Source organism: Paroedura picta, chromosome 11 (assembly GCF_049243985.1).
Source record: "Paroedura picta isolate Pp20150507F chromosome 11, Ppicta_v3.0, whole genome shotgun sequence".
Lineage (NCBI taxonomy): Eukaryota > Metazoa > Chordata > Lepidosauria > Squamata > Gekkonidae > Paroedura > Paroedura picta.
This window is the reverse complement of record NC_135379.1, coordinates 13,032,571-13,045,433: the sequence shown is the minus strand read 5'-3', so window position 1 is coordinate 13,045,433 and position 12,863 is coordinate 13,032,571. Positions and strand designations below refer to the sequence as shown.

At 43.2% G+C, this 12,863-nt stretch overlaps 1 protein-coding gene across 3 annotated transcripts in view; it reads left to right on the top strand.

Moving 5' to 3' along the window:
* SVIL (supervillin) overlaps positions 1-12,863 on the top strand; it is a 162,188-nt gene that overhangs the window by 42,455 nt on the left and 106,870 nt on the right. The window contains exon 1 of one of the 3 annotated variants that reach the window (XM_077303811.1): positions 3,598-3,660. The exons of 1 other annotated variant lie outside the window; for it this stretch is intronic. In XM_077303811.1, coding sequence (XP_077159926.1) covers positions 3,639-3,660 — 22 coding nt within the window. In that variant the 5' untranslated portion in view covers positions 3,598-3,638. Of the gene's footprint in view, positions 1-3,597; positions 3,661-8,044; positions 8,570-12,863 lie in introns of those variants that run through there. One more of the 3 variants, XM_077303819.1, reaches the window with a different exon arrangement.

The window sequence follows — 12,863 nt, the reverse complement described above, 5'->3', positions numbered from 1 at the left end:
TAGACATCTTCTTTGAGATTCATAACTATCCCTTCTCTGAAAGGGGCAATTTTGACTGAACCATTGTTTGAGCTTCAGTTTGGTCCTCACTCACTCAGAAGCTACCTGTAAGAACTACAGGTGAGCAGATTCCCTTTCTATCCACTCCATTTTTGTTCTGGGGCTTCATTATGCCTGTGGTTTCACTTCTCTCCTGGTTGGCATGAAGAATTTATCATGCACAGCCGCCCGGAGCTAAACCCAAAACAGCAAACGGGGAGAGCAGGAGATTTGTCACCCTAGAGTTGGTTGCAGTGGGGGATAAAATCTGACCTCAGAGTACTTAAGGCCTGGTGGAAATCAACAGAGCTCATAAAGCAGATGTTGCAGCCCAGGCCTCCATCTGGCAAGCTTTGGGGGCTACAGACTGATGGTGAGGAGCTGCTCACTAGGAACTAGGACTTCTGGTTTGAGATCTCCCTTTGTCAATAACCCAGGTTGGTTTGCTTCATGTGGCAGAGAGAGCTACACTACCTTGCCCAATTTAGAATTCCACAGTATTGTGCTCTTCTGGTTGAGTGCCAAGGGCTGAAACATGAGCTGTGGCCCTGTGAGCAACGGCCTGCCTATAATAAGCAACCTTGTCTGAGCAGTAATGTATATAAGCACTTGAGACATAATTGTCCCCATTTATTGAGTCCTGGCAACTATAGTCCATATACTTAATGGTTACTTGCGTGTGTATGCAGTGTTTCAGAAAACATTAGGCAAGGTGTAAAGAGTATTGGGGAAATTACAACTGAGATAAGTAGTAGTTACTAGTTATTGTAGGGAAGATGTGTTGGCAGTGTGCCCTCTGGCTCTCAGATGTGGATCCTGGTATGTAGGGAATGCGTATGCCTCCTTTTATTGTACACCACTCATGTGTCATGTCTTTCCTTTGTTTCCAAGACCTTGAATCAATGCTAAATTTGCTGTAATGTGACAATGGTGGGTGGGTGGAGATTACAGTTCATGGGCCCCAGAAATTCCAGCAGGGGCAATCAATGTATAGACGGCCACTTTTCAGTTTTGTTGCTTCGTTATGTATCCTGTTGCTCTTTGTCTTAGTGCCTGAGCATAAGATTCCCCTACCCTTGGTAGAAAGGAAGCTGAGATGGGCCTGAGACAACACAAAGCCCTATATGGTGACAAAAATAAAGGATTTATTAGCCTTGGTTTGAATACTGTTAGTTTTGTGATGATGCTGAAAGTCTTCATAATATACCTATCTGAATTTGTCTGGTTTTACACAATGCAGTGCCCCGGATTACTCTGATTCAGATATGGGCATGCACTTAAGAAACCGTAGGCACCTAGCTAGCTTTCTTAGATCATTTTATTCTTGGCAAGAGTTATACCTCTGGGCTCGTAATGGGTATAGTACATAAGTAATACTGCTGCAGAATGTTTGCTTCAATTTTATTCTTTATTGCGGTATAATTATATGCATCTTAAACATTGACTAACTGAAAACATTATACCATCCATTACTTCTGCATAGATAATTAAAGGACGGCAGTTGCACAAGTCTAGAAAAGTATCTCACAAAAAATAAACAGGTTAAAGCAGGGGTAGTCAAACTGCGGCCCTCCAGATGTCCATGGACTACAATTCCCAGGAGCCCCCTGCCAGCGAATGCTGGCAGGGGGCTCCTGGGAATTGTAGTCCATGGACATCTGGAGGGCCGCAGTTTGACTACCCCTGGGTTAAAGCAAGCAAGAAGCTCCCAATGAGTTCTATGTCCCATTTTTATAAGATTTAAAATAACAAGAGCCAGCTGTCCTATGTGATAAAGATGCCCATTCTTGGATAACTAATTTTATTATAATATTTAAACAATACAAAGTAAATCTATACTTGGATACCTTCTTAGATCAGAATGTTATTTCATTCTTACTACTTTTTATCATACCAAAGTCTGTTTAGAAATCAGGATGTTTCTCAAATATAGAAGTATCTTTTGATCCTCGACCAGATCCTCGATCTTTGAACAATATCTTTACTTATTAAATTTATATGCCGCTCTCCCATAGGACTCAGAGCGGTTTACAATAGGGTACTTCTTTAAGGTGACCAGATTTCAACATTGGTAAAGCGGGACACCATTGACCGGGGGGGGGGGGTCTTGATTAAAATTTGGTCTATATGGAGCAACAAAAATTTTCATAGAACGCATAAATCGTATTGTAATATATATTTGTTAATTTCAACATAGGTACAATTTGCCAGGTGCCCCTAGATGTCCCTCCAAAAGTGGGACAAATCTGGTCACCTTATACTTGTCATTTTGGTTTTTGAAGCCCAATATAGACAGGTATAATTCTCCCCCCATTAAAAAAAAAAAGCAGAAGGAGGTTCTCACCCCCATTGCTGTCGGATATGAAGGCAGTGTGTTGGTCTCTTCCATTTATGGCTTCATGGGAAGAGTCAGGCCCTGGCCTAACAGACGGATGCCAGGGTTCTTGAGCAGGATCTCGCCCTCAGCATTCTATTTAGAATGAAATGACACACCGTTGATCTTGTCACCAGGACCGATAAAGAAAGGAAGTATTTTGTTTCCTGCTTATTGCGTGGCCAAAAATAGGCACGAATTGATGAGTGTTTGGGCTTAATGAGTGGGAGCTAATTTACTTTAGAAGTCTGAGTTGCATACAATCAACAGCTAATTCATTTGTCCTTTCCCTCATTAACTTGATTTATTACAAATGGAGGATCATAACAACCTGTAACAGCTTTCTTCTTCTCTGCATTATCCTGTATAGAATTTTCCTTTCTTGAACAACTAGGATACCCCCCCTTTCTTAAAGGCTGTGGACTTCAAGTTCTCCTTTCCTTCCTTATTAGCACCTGACATGCACTAGATAGGCCTTGTGGGTGGGTGTGGTCTAGTGCAGGCGGAGTCAACCTGTGGCCCTCCAGATGTTCATGGACTACAATTCCCATGAGCCCCTGCCAGCATTTGCTGGGAATTGTAGTCCGTGGACATCTGGAGGGCCGCAGTTTGACTACCCCTGTTCTAAATCCACCAGCACTGATAAATCGCCTCCGTTTACATTTTGCAGGTGCTTAAGGGCAGCATTATTTTAAAATTTGCAAGGTCTAGTTCTCGTTGGCGCCAGGTTCTTCGGTGCAACATTTAGCAGCGTCTGAGACGAAAGCGACTAACATCCTGTGGAGCGTGTGCATTTGTGAATTTATTCCTTCTCCCTAAGTGAGCAGCTCAATGTCTTGCTTAGAATTCCCTGAGCAATTGTTCCCTGCGTCGGGGGAGGGATTTGTCCCGACAAAAAAGAATACAGCTTTAAAGATAGCAGCTGGCAACGGAAAGGCTGCGAACGTTAAGTTCTCCTCCCAGCGCAAGTTCCAAACCGGGCAAGCCAAAAATGTCTCTCTGGGTCATACAAGCTCTTGGGGGAACTTGAATATGCTAAGTAGAATTGTTTGTGAATGAGCCAACGGCGATGGCGCGGGAGGTGCAGGGTACAGGCCAGGCCTTTTTTCCCACAAGTGGGAGGGGGGTGGCAGCCAGAAGATATAAGCACTCAAACAAAGCCAAGCTGTCTCTGGATTGTTCACACACCCTGGATAGCGAGGCCCGGTTCTGAGAGGAGGGAGTCATGATTCTCACCATGGCTCCTGGTAAGGTTTTATTTCTTGGGGGGGGGGGGAGGAGTCAACCTACAGGCTGACGGCAAGGTGAATGTGCGTAGATCTGGGTTCTTCTTCTGCAGTTGGAGTCTGAATTCCCCCTTGCAGGGGGTCAGGGAGAGAGTGTGCTACGGGAAAGGAATTCCTTCCCAGACTGTCTAGGCCACTTGCTCTGTGTACTTTATCCTCTTCTCAGAAGCTGGAGGTGTGGTAGAGAAAAGAGGCAGTCATTCGTCTCGAGGAGAGGGGAGGGCATTTGTCCCAACACGGAGACCTGTTTGTGTTTCAGAAGGAGAACTATCCCATTTTCAAGGACCGAACGAATAATGGCACAAAGCCCGCTATGGTTATTGTGGAGCCTTTATCTGATTCGACGATGGGAAGCGAGATAACTTCTCCGAAGGCAAAAGTTTACTGGACTTTTAATGCTCCTTGCACGACTTGATTAGAACGCCTTTATTTTTATCTGGGCTTTGGGGTAGATTATAGATGGGTAAAAAGTTGGCGATAGACGCTTGGCGTTCGGGTGCTTTTGGTATTGGCACAGGCAGTGTTGGTGAAATGTGTATATTGTTGCGGTAACAGCCTGTGCTTGCTGTCCCCCTCCTTGGGTATAAATGCTGAGTCTAAATATAATATGAACATGCTTCAGTTTCCATGTGTGAGATGTTATCGAATTCTATCCTATAGCAACCTGCAATTCTACATGTATGCTGTCATAATTTGTTCACCCCTGGGAACCCGAGGAACTGTAATTACATGAGGTGACTGGTTTATGGAATGGAACAATAGTTCAGGGAATTCCAACCCCGTAACCACAAGTGTGTAGTCCCCACCCCACAAAAGATGATGCTAGCATTTGAATTCTCCCCTTGTCCTTACCTGAAGTTTGATGATGCTCATTACCTGCGAAGAGCTCTCAGGGGTTAATTGTCTGAGTTACAACCAGGAAGTTTTTTTTTGCTGCAATATTTGCATCACTCTAAAGAATTGCTTGAACTACACTCACCACATACTGTTATCTTATTGATTTGCCACCTATTTGCCACATTTGGTTGAGACCAGGTGACCATCAACATCTACAGGGCCCCTGCTTCCTCTCTTCTAAAAAATCCGCCCATGCGTTCTGCTCTGGACCTGTTTGCATTGTTATACTCTGTTACCTCTGTTATGGTTTAATGTTATTGTTATTGTGAAAAGCTGAGTTCTATGTACTGTTTTCTGCAATTTATGCAAACTGTCCTGATCCTCAGGGGAGGGCGGTTTATAAATGCAATCAATCAATCAATAATTTGAACTAATTCTATTCTATCTTCTAGTAGTAGGTGATGGGTGACTTCATTTTTTAAAAAATCATATAAAATTAGCATCATATGTAGTACATTGAAGCCAAAGTGGTGTAAAGACATGTTGGATGGAGAACCTGGGTTCGAGTTCTTATTCCCAAGGGGTCGCCTTGTTAGTTTGTTGTAGCAAAATAAATCAGAACAGCTTTTAAGAAATGTGATGCTTAACAGCGCATGGTAGAATAAATGTTAGTGATGCTGGACTTCTGCTTTATTTCAAGCTCTGTCATGAAGTTTCCATATCTCTTAGCCTAAGCTACTACACATGGTTATTATGGAGATATAATGGGGTGGGAGGACTGTGGCACCCTGTATGTGTTGGAGGAAGGGCAGCATAAAAATCTAATAAATTTGCAGCCAACAAGTGTTATCCAAGTATTTGCATGGACCATGCCAAAGATTCATGGTCTTCTCCAATGTCTATGACTGCCGTTGGTCTTGACCAAGACATTTTCAGCTTCAGCTACAACCTGATGGAATGAGTTGCCTGTTGAGATTTGGGCCCCAACAGAGCTGCCAAAATTCTGCAGGGCCTATAAGACGTAGGTTGAGGTCAAGGCTGCCTGAAGTGTTATGGGCCTCCTTCCACCTCTGCCTTCTTGGCTCCCCCTGTTTGATGTCATCTCCAGTCTGGGGCAGCTGGCGGAGGATGCAAGTGGGAGTGGGGATAGGTTTTTTAAGGTTGTATTTTATTGTAATTGATTTTATTGGGTGTTTTATTGTTGTGAACTGTCCCGAGCGCATATGGGAAAGGGTGATATAGAAATTTATTATACAATATGCCATCACCGGAAAGGCTTCATGTTTTCTTCTTACAGACTTTATAGAGCTTCCCTTCCCTATCCACTCAGTTGATGGCATACTAAAGGGTCACCTTGCCCCATGACCTTATGATCCAGATATCAAAACTGATGGCTTTCCTGGACGGCTTTTAGAACTTGAGGAGTAACTTGTGCTGAATGGCAACCATTCTACATACAGGAATTCAGCTTTATCAGTCTTAAAAGCCCTAAACCAGGAATCCAAACCAGAATGTCTAGAATCTCAGTTGGACAACAGAAACCATTGTTCATTTCTGCATGACCCAAGATGTCAGATTTCATACTTTTAGGGCTAGGTGGGAATGAATATGGAAGGTTTCAACATATTTTGTTGTCTCTGCTTTGTATAAAGAGTGTTTTCTTAATACAGAAGCAGGGTAACTGCATTCCTTTGTCCATAGTGCTTATTCATTTATTCATTCCAGAAAGGTAGAAATGACCTGTCCCGACACCTGCTCGAGGTGACTCGCAAAGTCGAAACAGCGCTGGAAAATTATAAAAGAAACATTGAAAGGATGAATGTATGTATTTGTAAAAAGGGGTCCTAAAACCAGCATAAAATAACATTTAGCACCCTATACCATTATGTATGAGCCTCTTGTGGCGCAGAGTGGTAAGGCAGCAAAAATGCAGCCTGAAAGCTCTGCCCATGAGGCTGGGAGTTCGATCCCAGCAGCCGGCTCAAGGTTGACTCAGCCTTCCATCCTTCCGAGGTCGGTAAAATGAGTACCCAGATTGCTGGGGGGTAAACGGTAATGACTGGGGAAGGCACTGGCAAACCACCCCGTATTGAGTCTGCCATGAAAACGCTAGAGGGCGTCACCCCAAGGGTCAGACATGACTCGGTGCTTGCACAGGGGATACCTTTACCTTTACCTTTACCATTATGTATAAAACAGTCCTCAACCTAGAAATATAATATTGAGAAAGCTTTAAAACAGTTAAAGACCTGGGTTAAAAAAAAATTCTTTGACCTTGTGCCTGAAGGACACTTATGGGGCTGCCAGGTGAGAGAGTCCATTGCAAAGGTAAGGGACGACCAAAGAAAAAGTCCTGTCTCTGCTTGCCACTAGACTCACCTCTACAGCTGGGGGTACTTGTGAAATAGGGCTTGGGCAGAGGATTTTAACTGGAAGGCTGGGTAGCTTCATATATTAAAGCCGTAGGTTATGTTCATATAAAATAGAACATTTGGGGGTTATTGTGTCTTAACTTTTCTATTGGCTTTTTCACATCATTTGCCATTGGAAATATATATATTTTTGCTTAAAATCCAGCTTCTTTGGCTTTATAAAGATAGAAACATAGAGTTGGAAGGGACCTCATGGGTCATCTAGTCCAACCCCCTGCACTATGCAGGACACTCACAACCCTATCGCTCATCCACTGTCACCTGCCACCCCCTTGAGCCTTCCCAATCAGCCTCTCTGTCAGATGTTGTCCTTTGAATCTTTGGTAGCTTTCTATAAGCTTTTTCCGGTTCTACTTTTATTTTAGTAAGCTGCCATCTTTATGGGAAACAAAAGGCAAACAGTCCGTGGCTTCCACTGTGTTTCAAACTTTCCAGCTGCTTTTTGGGCAGGGGGAAGCATTTCATTTTAGATGCACTGAGACTTTTTACAGATTGCTTTCCTATAAGCCAACTGTCTTAATTAATAATTTATTTATCATACTTCTATACCGCCCTCCCCGGAGGCTCAGGGCGGTTTAATACCGTTTCTTTATAAACAGTATGAAAAACTTAAGCCTTGTACAGTCCACATTTTTTTCCTCCTCATGCCACTTAATTTAGAGCTTGTTTTACGACACGGGCAATAGTCCTTAGTAAAATTCAATGTTAAAAAGGTTTTGATCCATGCATGTATCTCCTAGCTGGAAGTAGACACTGATTTCCTTTTCTATCCTGATATTACAAGTCTTTCTCTTCCCTGCAATTAAAAAACCCAAAACTTTCCAGCCTATTTATTTTTGCATGTCCTTTTAGATCGGGGAAGCACAGAGAACTTGAATCAAAAGCCTAAGAGTGAGAATCTTGACTGTGGGGGGACAGGATATGAAGCACCTACAGACTTGGGCCTGTTGTAACAGCTGATCTGATCCTTCTGCATTTCCAGAGCTATTTATGGTAGATTAGCTGGTATCAGAGCTTCACTGTTCAGCCCATAAAAGGTTGGCCCTGTATGATGTTACCAGGCTGCATTTGACTCAGTCCTCTAAGGCTCAGGAGTCTAAAGTTTTTTGTGCGGAGGATTCCCAATAATGGACGGGTGCAATGAATTGACAAACTGGTCTGTTGAGGATTTCAGGTCTCAGAGAACATTCAAAGGGAGGTCTTTGCCAACAACATTTTGCTCCAGGCCTCCAGTCTTTGGGAGATAGCCCTGGCACTTGGTGGTGCGCACCTCTTCGGAAAGCACCGGTCTAAAAATTCATTCAGCTCTGAATCATCTTTGGCTGCCAGCTGTACCCGAGAAGCCTTTATTGCATGCTAGTGACTTGTGTGATGTGTCATTCCTGTTTTTTCCTTTGCACCTGAATGTTTTGTTGTGTGGAGAGAAATTTGACCTGAAACAAGGATCTTCTTCTGAAGTCACTAGGTTGGATAACAAGTTTTAGGAGGACAGATTTCAGTTTTATTTGGTGTGTGTAAGAAAACCTCTTTTCTCCATGTACATAATTATGGAAAAATCCAGGACTTGAAACAAAACAAAAAAAACCCCTCACCTTTTCGAAGTAAGTACTTCTTTTTTCTCTGTTTAAAAGGAAATATTTTCAAATTGTTTGAGAATGTTTTGAGCTTGAACCTTGAGTGAGGTTTTATCCCCCAGCCTGTGCATGTCTGTTTTTCAGACGCCTGAAAGACATCTTGCATTTTTCTTGCCCTGTGGGGTGAGGAGTTTTCGTGGCAAGTGAAAGGTTTGCTACTTGTGATGCGTTTTTGTGTGAAGAGTATGGCAACTATATATGGGAACATGTCGGGCTGCAAGACATCTATGTGATACACCAGGAGGCAAACTATGGAAAATGTACATTCTGGGTTATACTGTTTAATGTTGTCAGGCAAAAGATTTGTCATTGGATTCTTGTTTGCATTTGAACTGCAGCATGCTCTTTGATCATATTGTCAATTAGTTATGATGCTAGGCCACCTTTCGAATTCTGGCCAAGCTAAATATTAACTTTATTTTTTACCAGTTCTTTGTTGTCGTCTTTATTGGGGTAGCACTGGGTAACACTGTGGAAAAGAGCCTTTTTTATTAGTCGTCCTTAGTGTATTGCAGTGTAGTTTCCCAGGCACTCTTATAGGCAAGCTAGGCTGGTTATCTTGTCTAAGTTGGAAACTGAAGTTCATTCTCCAATGCTTTTGTTCATTCACTTGGCGTGGTGGCCAATGCTGCGTCCCAAACTCTACATCCTTGGGCTTAGTCAAGTTACTGTTTTCTTTGCCTGTCTGCTCAGCCTCCCAACCAGTCTCTAACGTTACAATGCAGGTGCGATAATATTGGCCAACTTTACAGAACCATAAGGACTACTGATGCAGCAATGGGATTTTAAGGTTCGCTGTCGAGCTCTTGGCTCATCCCTTTCGGTGGTGGGTGCTTCAGGCTCCATGAAAAATACTGGTTTTGCAAAAGCACCTACTGCCAGAAGATATCTTCCGCAGTGGCTGAAGAGAAATGCAAGCAAATTACCTGTTGTGGCAACAAAGAGAGGCCTTTTGCCGGGTTGTGTGGGGTGGCAAAAAGACAGCCTTTAAGAGAAGCTGGTCAAGCACACAGCTAGCCAGGTGCAATTTGCTGATGTAGGCCGTCGTTGATTGTGTACTTCATGTGTGTCTTGGCAGCCTAGTGCCCCACTGGGTTGAAGTGGCATTCATGCTGTGGCCGTGTGAAGTACACCTAGATTTTGCTGAAGGAAGACCCTATCTTTCCTCACAACTTGTTGTGGTAGCTACAATTCTTGGGCGTGACATTGGGGTCACTTGGGCATGAAATTGGGTTCCCTGTGGGTGGGCAGGTAGTTGTGAGTTTCCTGCATTGTGCAGGGGGTTGGACTAGATGACCCCAGAGGACCCTTCCATCTCTATGATTCTTCCATCTCTCTCTGTGACTCAAGAAGGCCTGCTTGTCTATTATCTTTGGGAACCCTGTTTTTAAAGAATGTTTTAAAAGGGATCTCTAAACTAATCTATCTCTTCCTTATCCTTCCGTCTATCCTCAGGTTGACCAATGTGCACGATTTAAAAGCCTGCTTTGAGGGATAAACTATTGCCTGTGTTCTGAGTTTCTGTCAGAGTTGTCAAACTGCGGCCCTCCAGGTGTCCATGGACTACAATTCCCATGAAGTTCATGGGAATTGTCGTCCATGGACATCTGGAGGGCCGCAGTTTGACTACCCCTGATGTATACCATTCGCCTGTTACCTGTGTGGTGTGTGCCAACTGGAGGAAACTAAAGTTACAGTCCCAGGGAAGGGAGACTTACCTGAGAATTAAATGAAACTGACTTACGAAGAGAGCTACCTGTGTATGCTCTCTGGACCTACCGTGCAATCGTGCACAGAATCGATGGGTGTAGCCTGGAGTAATTGTACATAAGATTGCCCTGTTGGTCTGTTTTATCCTTTGTAACTTTTTCCTCGGGCTTTCAAATCTTACTGCTTTCTGGCACCTCTCATTGCTACAGATGCTATGAATAATCCCCAACTATACTGCATTGTCTAATGTCGTACCCTCAAGGCTTAGGCTGCGGGTGGCCTTTTTAATGGGGGGAGGAGTGGGGAATGAACTAATGCTAAAAGTCCTTACATAATAAAAGAATTTCCAAACAAAATAGGAAAATGGCAGTTATTTAATCTGCCACACATGAGAAGAGAAGATAAAAACGATTTGTCGAGCGTGAATAACATTTCCCTCCATAGCACTGTCTTGTTTTTGTGTGTTCGTCCCACCCATAGCAGAGTATCACTGTGGGCAGGAATGCTCTGGATAAACCCCCAAGGGAGATGCAGTGCTTTTTATACTAATCAAAGAAACACAGTGAGAAGGAATGATTCTGTGATGATGCAAAACCTCTTAATGCCGGCTGTGTCAGGGAAGAAATGGCAGCCCTCAGTGGAGGAGAACTCTATATGAGTGAAGCTCTTGGAATTTCCTTTGCAGGAAAAGCAACAACTTGATTACGTGCTAATTTAAGGGCTAACACTCCCCCAGCAACATGAAGGCCAGCATAGTGTGGCTTCCTCATACCTCGCTGAGGTAAAGTTGGAAAGCCAGCTTCATGGGCCTTAGATGGAGCTATCCTCATAGTGACTCTCCCAACATGCTAAATAGCCAACAATGCCCCTTGTAATCGTCTCTGTGTTGGACTGTTTAGACCAGGGGTAGTCAAACTGTGGCCCCCCAGATGTCCATGGACTACAATTCCCATGAGCCCCTGCCAGTGTTTGCTGGCAGGGGCTCATGGGAATTGTAGCGCATTGCCTTCTTGAGGGCCGCAGTTTGACTACCCCTAGTTTAGACTTTCGGATGAGGTTCTAGGAGAACCACTATCATGGCAGCTTACTGGGTGACACTCTGATGAGGTAAAATGGCGGAGAGGATAATGTAAGCTGCCCAATTGGGAAGAAGAAAGTTGGGGAATAAATAAAGTATTACAGAATCTGATGCGTTGCCTAATTGGCCCTGCATGACGCTGTCATTCCTGGAGGTGCTTTTTGGTATCCCCTCCCACAAAAGGGATTGTACTTATTATTATTATATTTATCATTTGGCAGAGTTCCTCACAGGAAGCATATGATAATATAAAATATGTAGCCAACTAGGTGCAATGGTTATGCAGACAGATTGGGCAATCCCCCCTAAGTTTTCGATACATTCAGTTGCAGCCGTGGACAGTATTACTTCTTGACTGACACGTTAAGGGAGTTGGACTGCTATAGCTTCCATGTTCTTGGGTTAATGGCAGAAGGAACCCAGGTGAGCCTACTACATGAACTGTACCTTACAGAGCAATCCTATGCAGAACTGCCCCAGTGAAATCAGTGGAACTGGACTAGAATAAGCATGGAGGGACTGCATTCTCAATCTTTCATGCCCCCCCAAGCAATTCATTCATTCTTCCATGATGGGACCACTTAAGAATGATGTTTTGAACTGTTTTATTAATGTTATCTGTTTTTTTTGGGGGGGGGGGATGTTCCCAGCTATCTGAGAGAAAAGCAAGTTTATCAACGTTACAAATAAAAGAATCTGCATGGTTGCTCTCCCAAGTTTAGATCAAAACTATAAAAGAGGTTAGCACTGTTTGGTCCCGAGGAGCATGTTTCATGGAATCTGCGGGCTTTACCATTTGCGTATTTGATCATCTAAATAAATGGGAAGAACAAAATGCTTGCTGGGATTGTGAACGATTAAACCATTCTGTTATCATGTACAATCTTGTTTGCCTAATTTTTCAGCCTAGTACATAGCCAGAATGCTTGTAGTAGATTCGAGTTTATAATTATTGGTAAGATGCGGTGTTGGGAACATGGCAGAGTAGCAAGATTCTCTGTGACAGCTCATCTTCCAGAAGCATTGCTGGTGGTGACCCACACTGACCTCAGTTCCTCCCATCTCCTCACTGGGAAAGCATCTATCTTCTTGCCAGACTGAGGACATATTTACTTGCTCATTGGAGAAGTAGTAGGTAAGTTCTGCTTTTAAAAACTCTTAACACAGTAATTGCACATCTGTTAGATAGCTTTGCTTTTTATATCTGTATGCTGAGAGTGAAGAGAACGTGTTCCTGGTGAAATCTATGTTAAACAACTAAGAATGCATTGGTAAATATATGTAAGATAATTCTGGAGTTCTGGAATAAATTAGAATCCAGTGGCACATTTAAAAACAACAAAGCTTAATTCTGGGTATAAGTTTTTGGTGCCATTGGACTAAAACTTTGTTCTGTTGTTTCCGACCAGCATGGCTACCCACCTGAATCTGGAGTTCCATAGTACTCTTAGCCATAAATATTTTTGGACAATA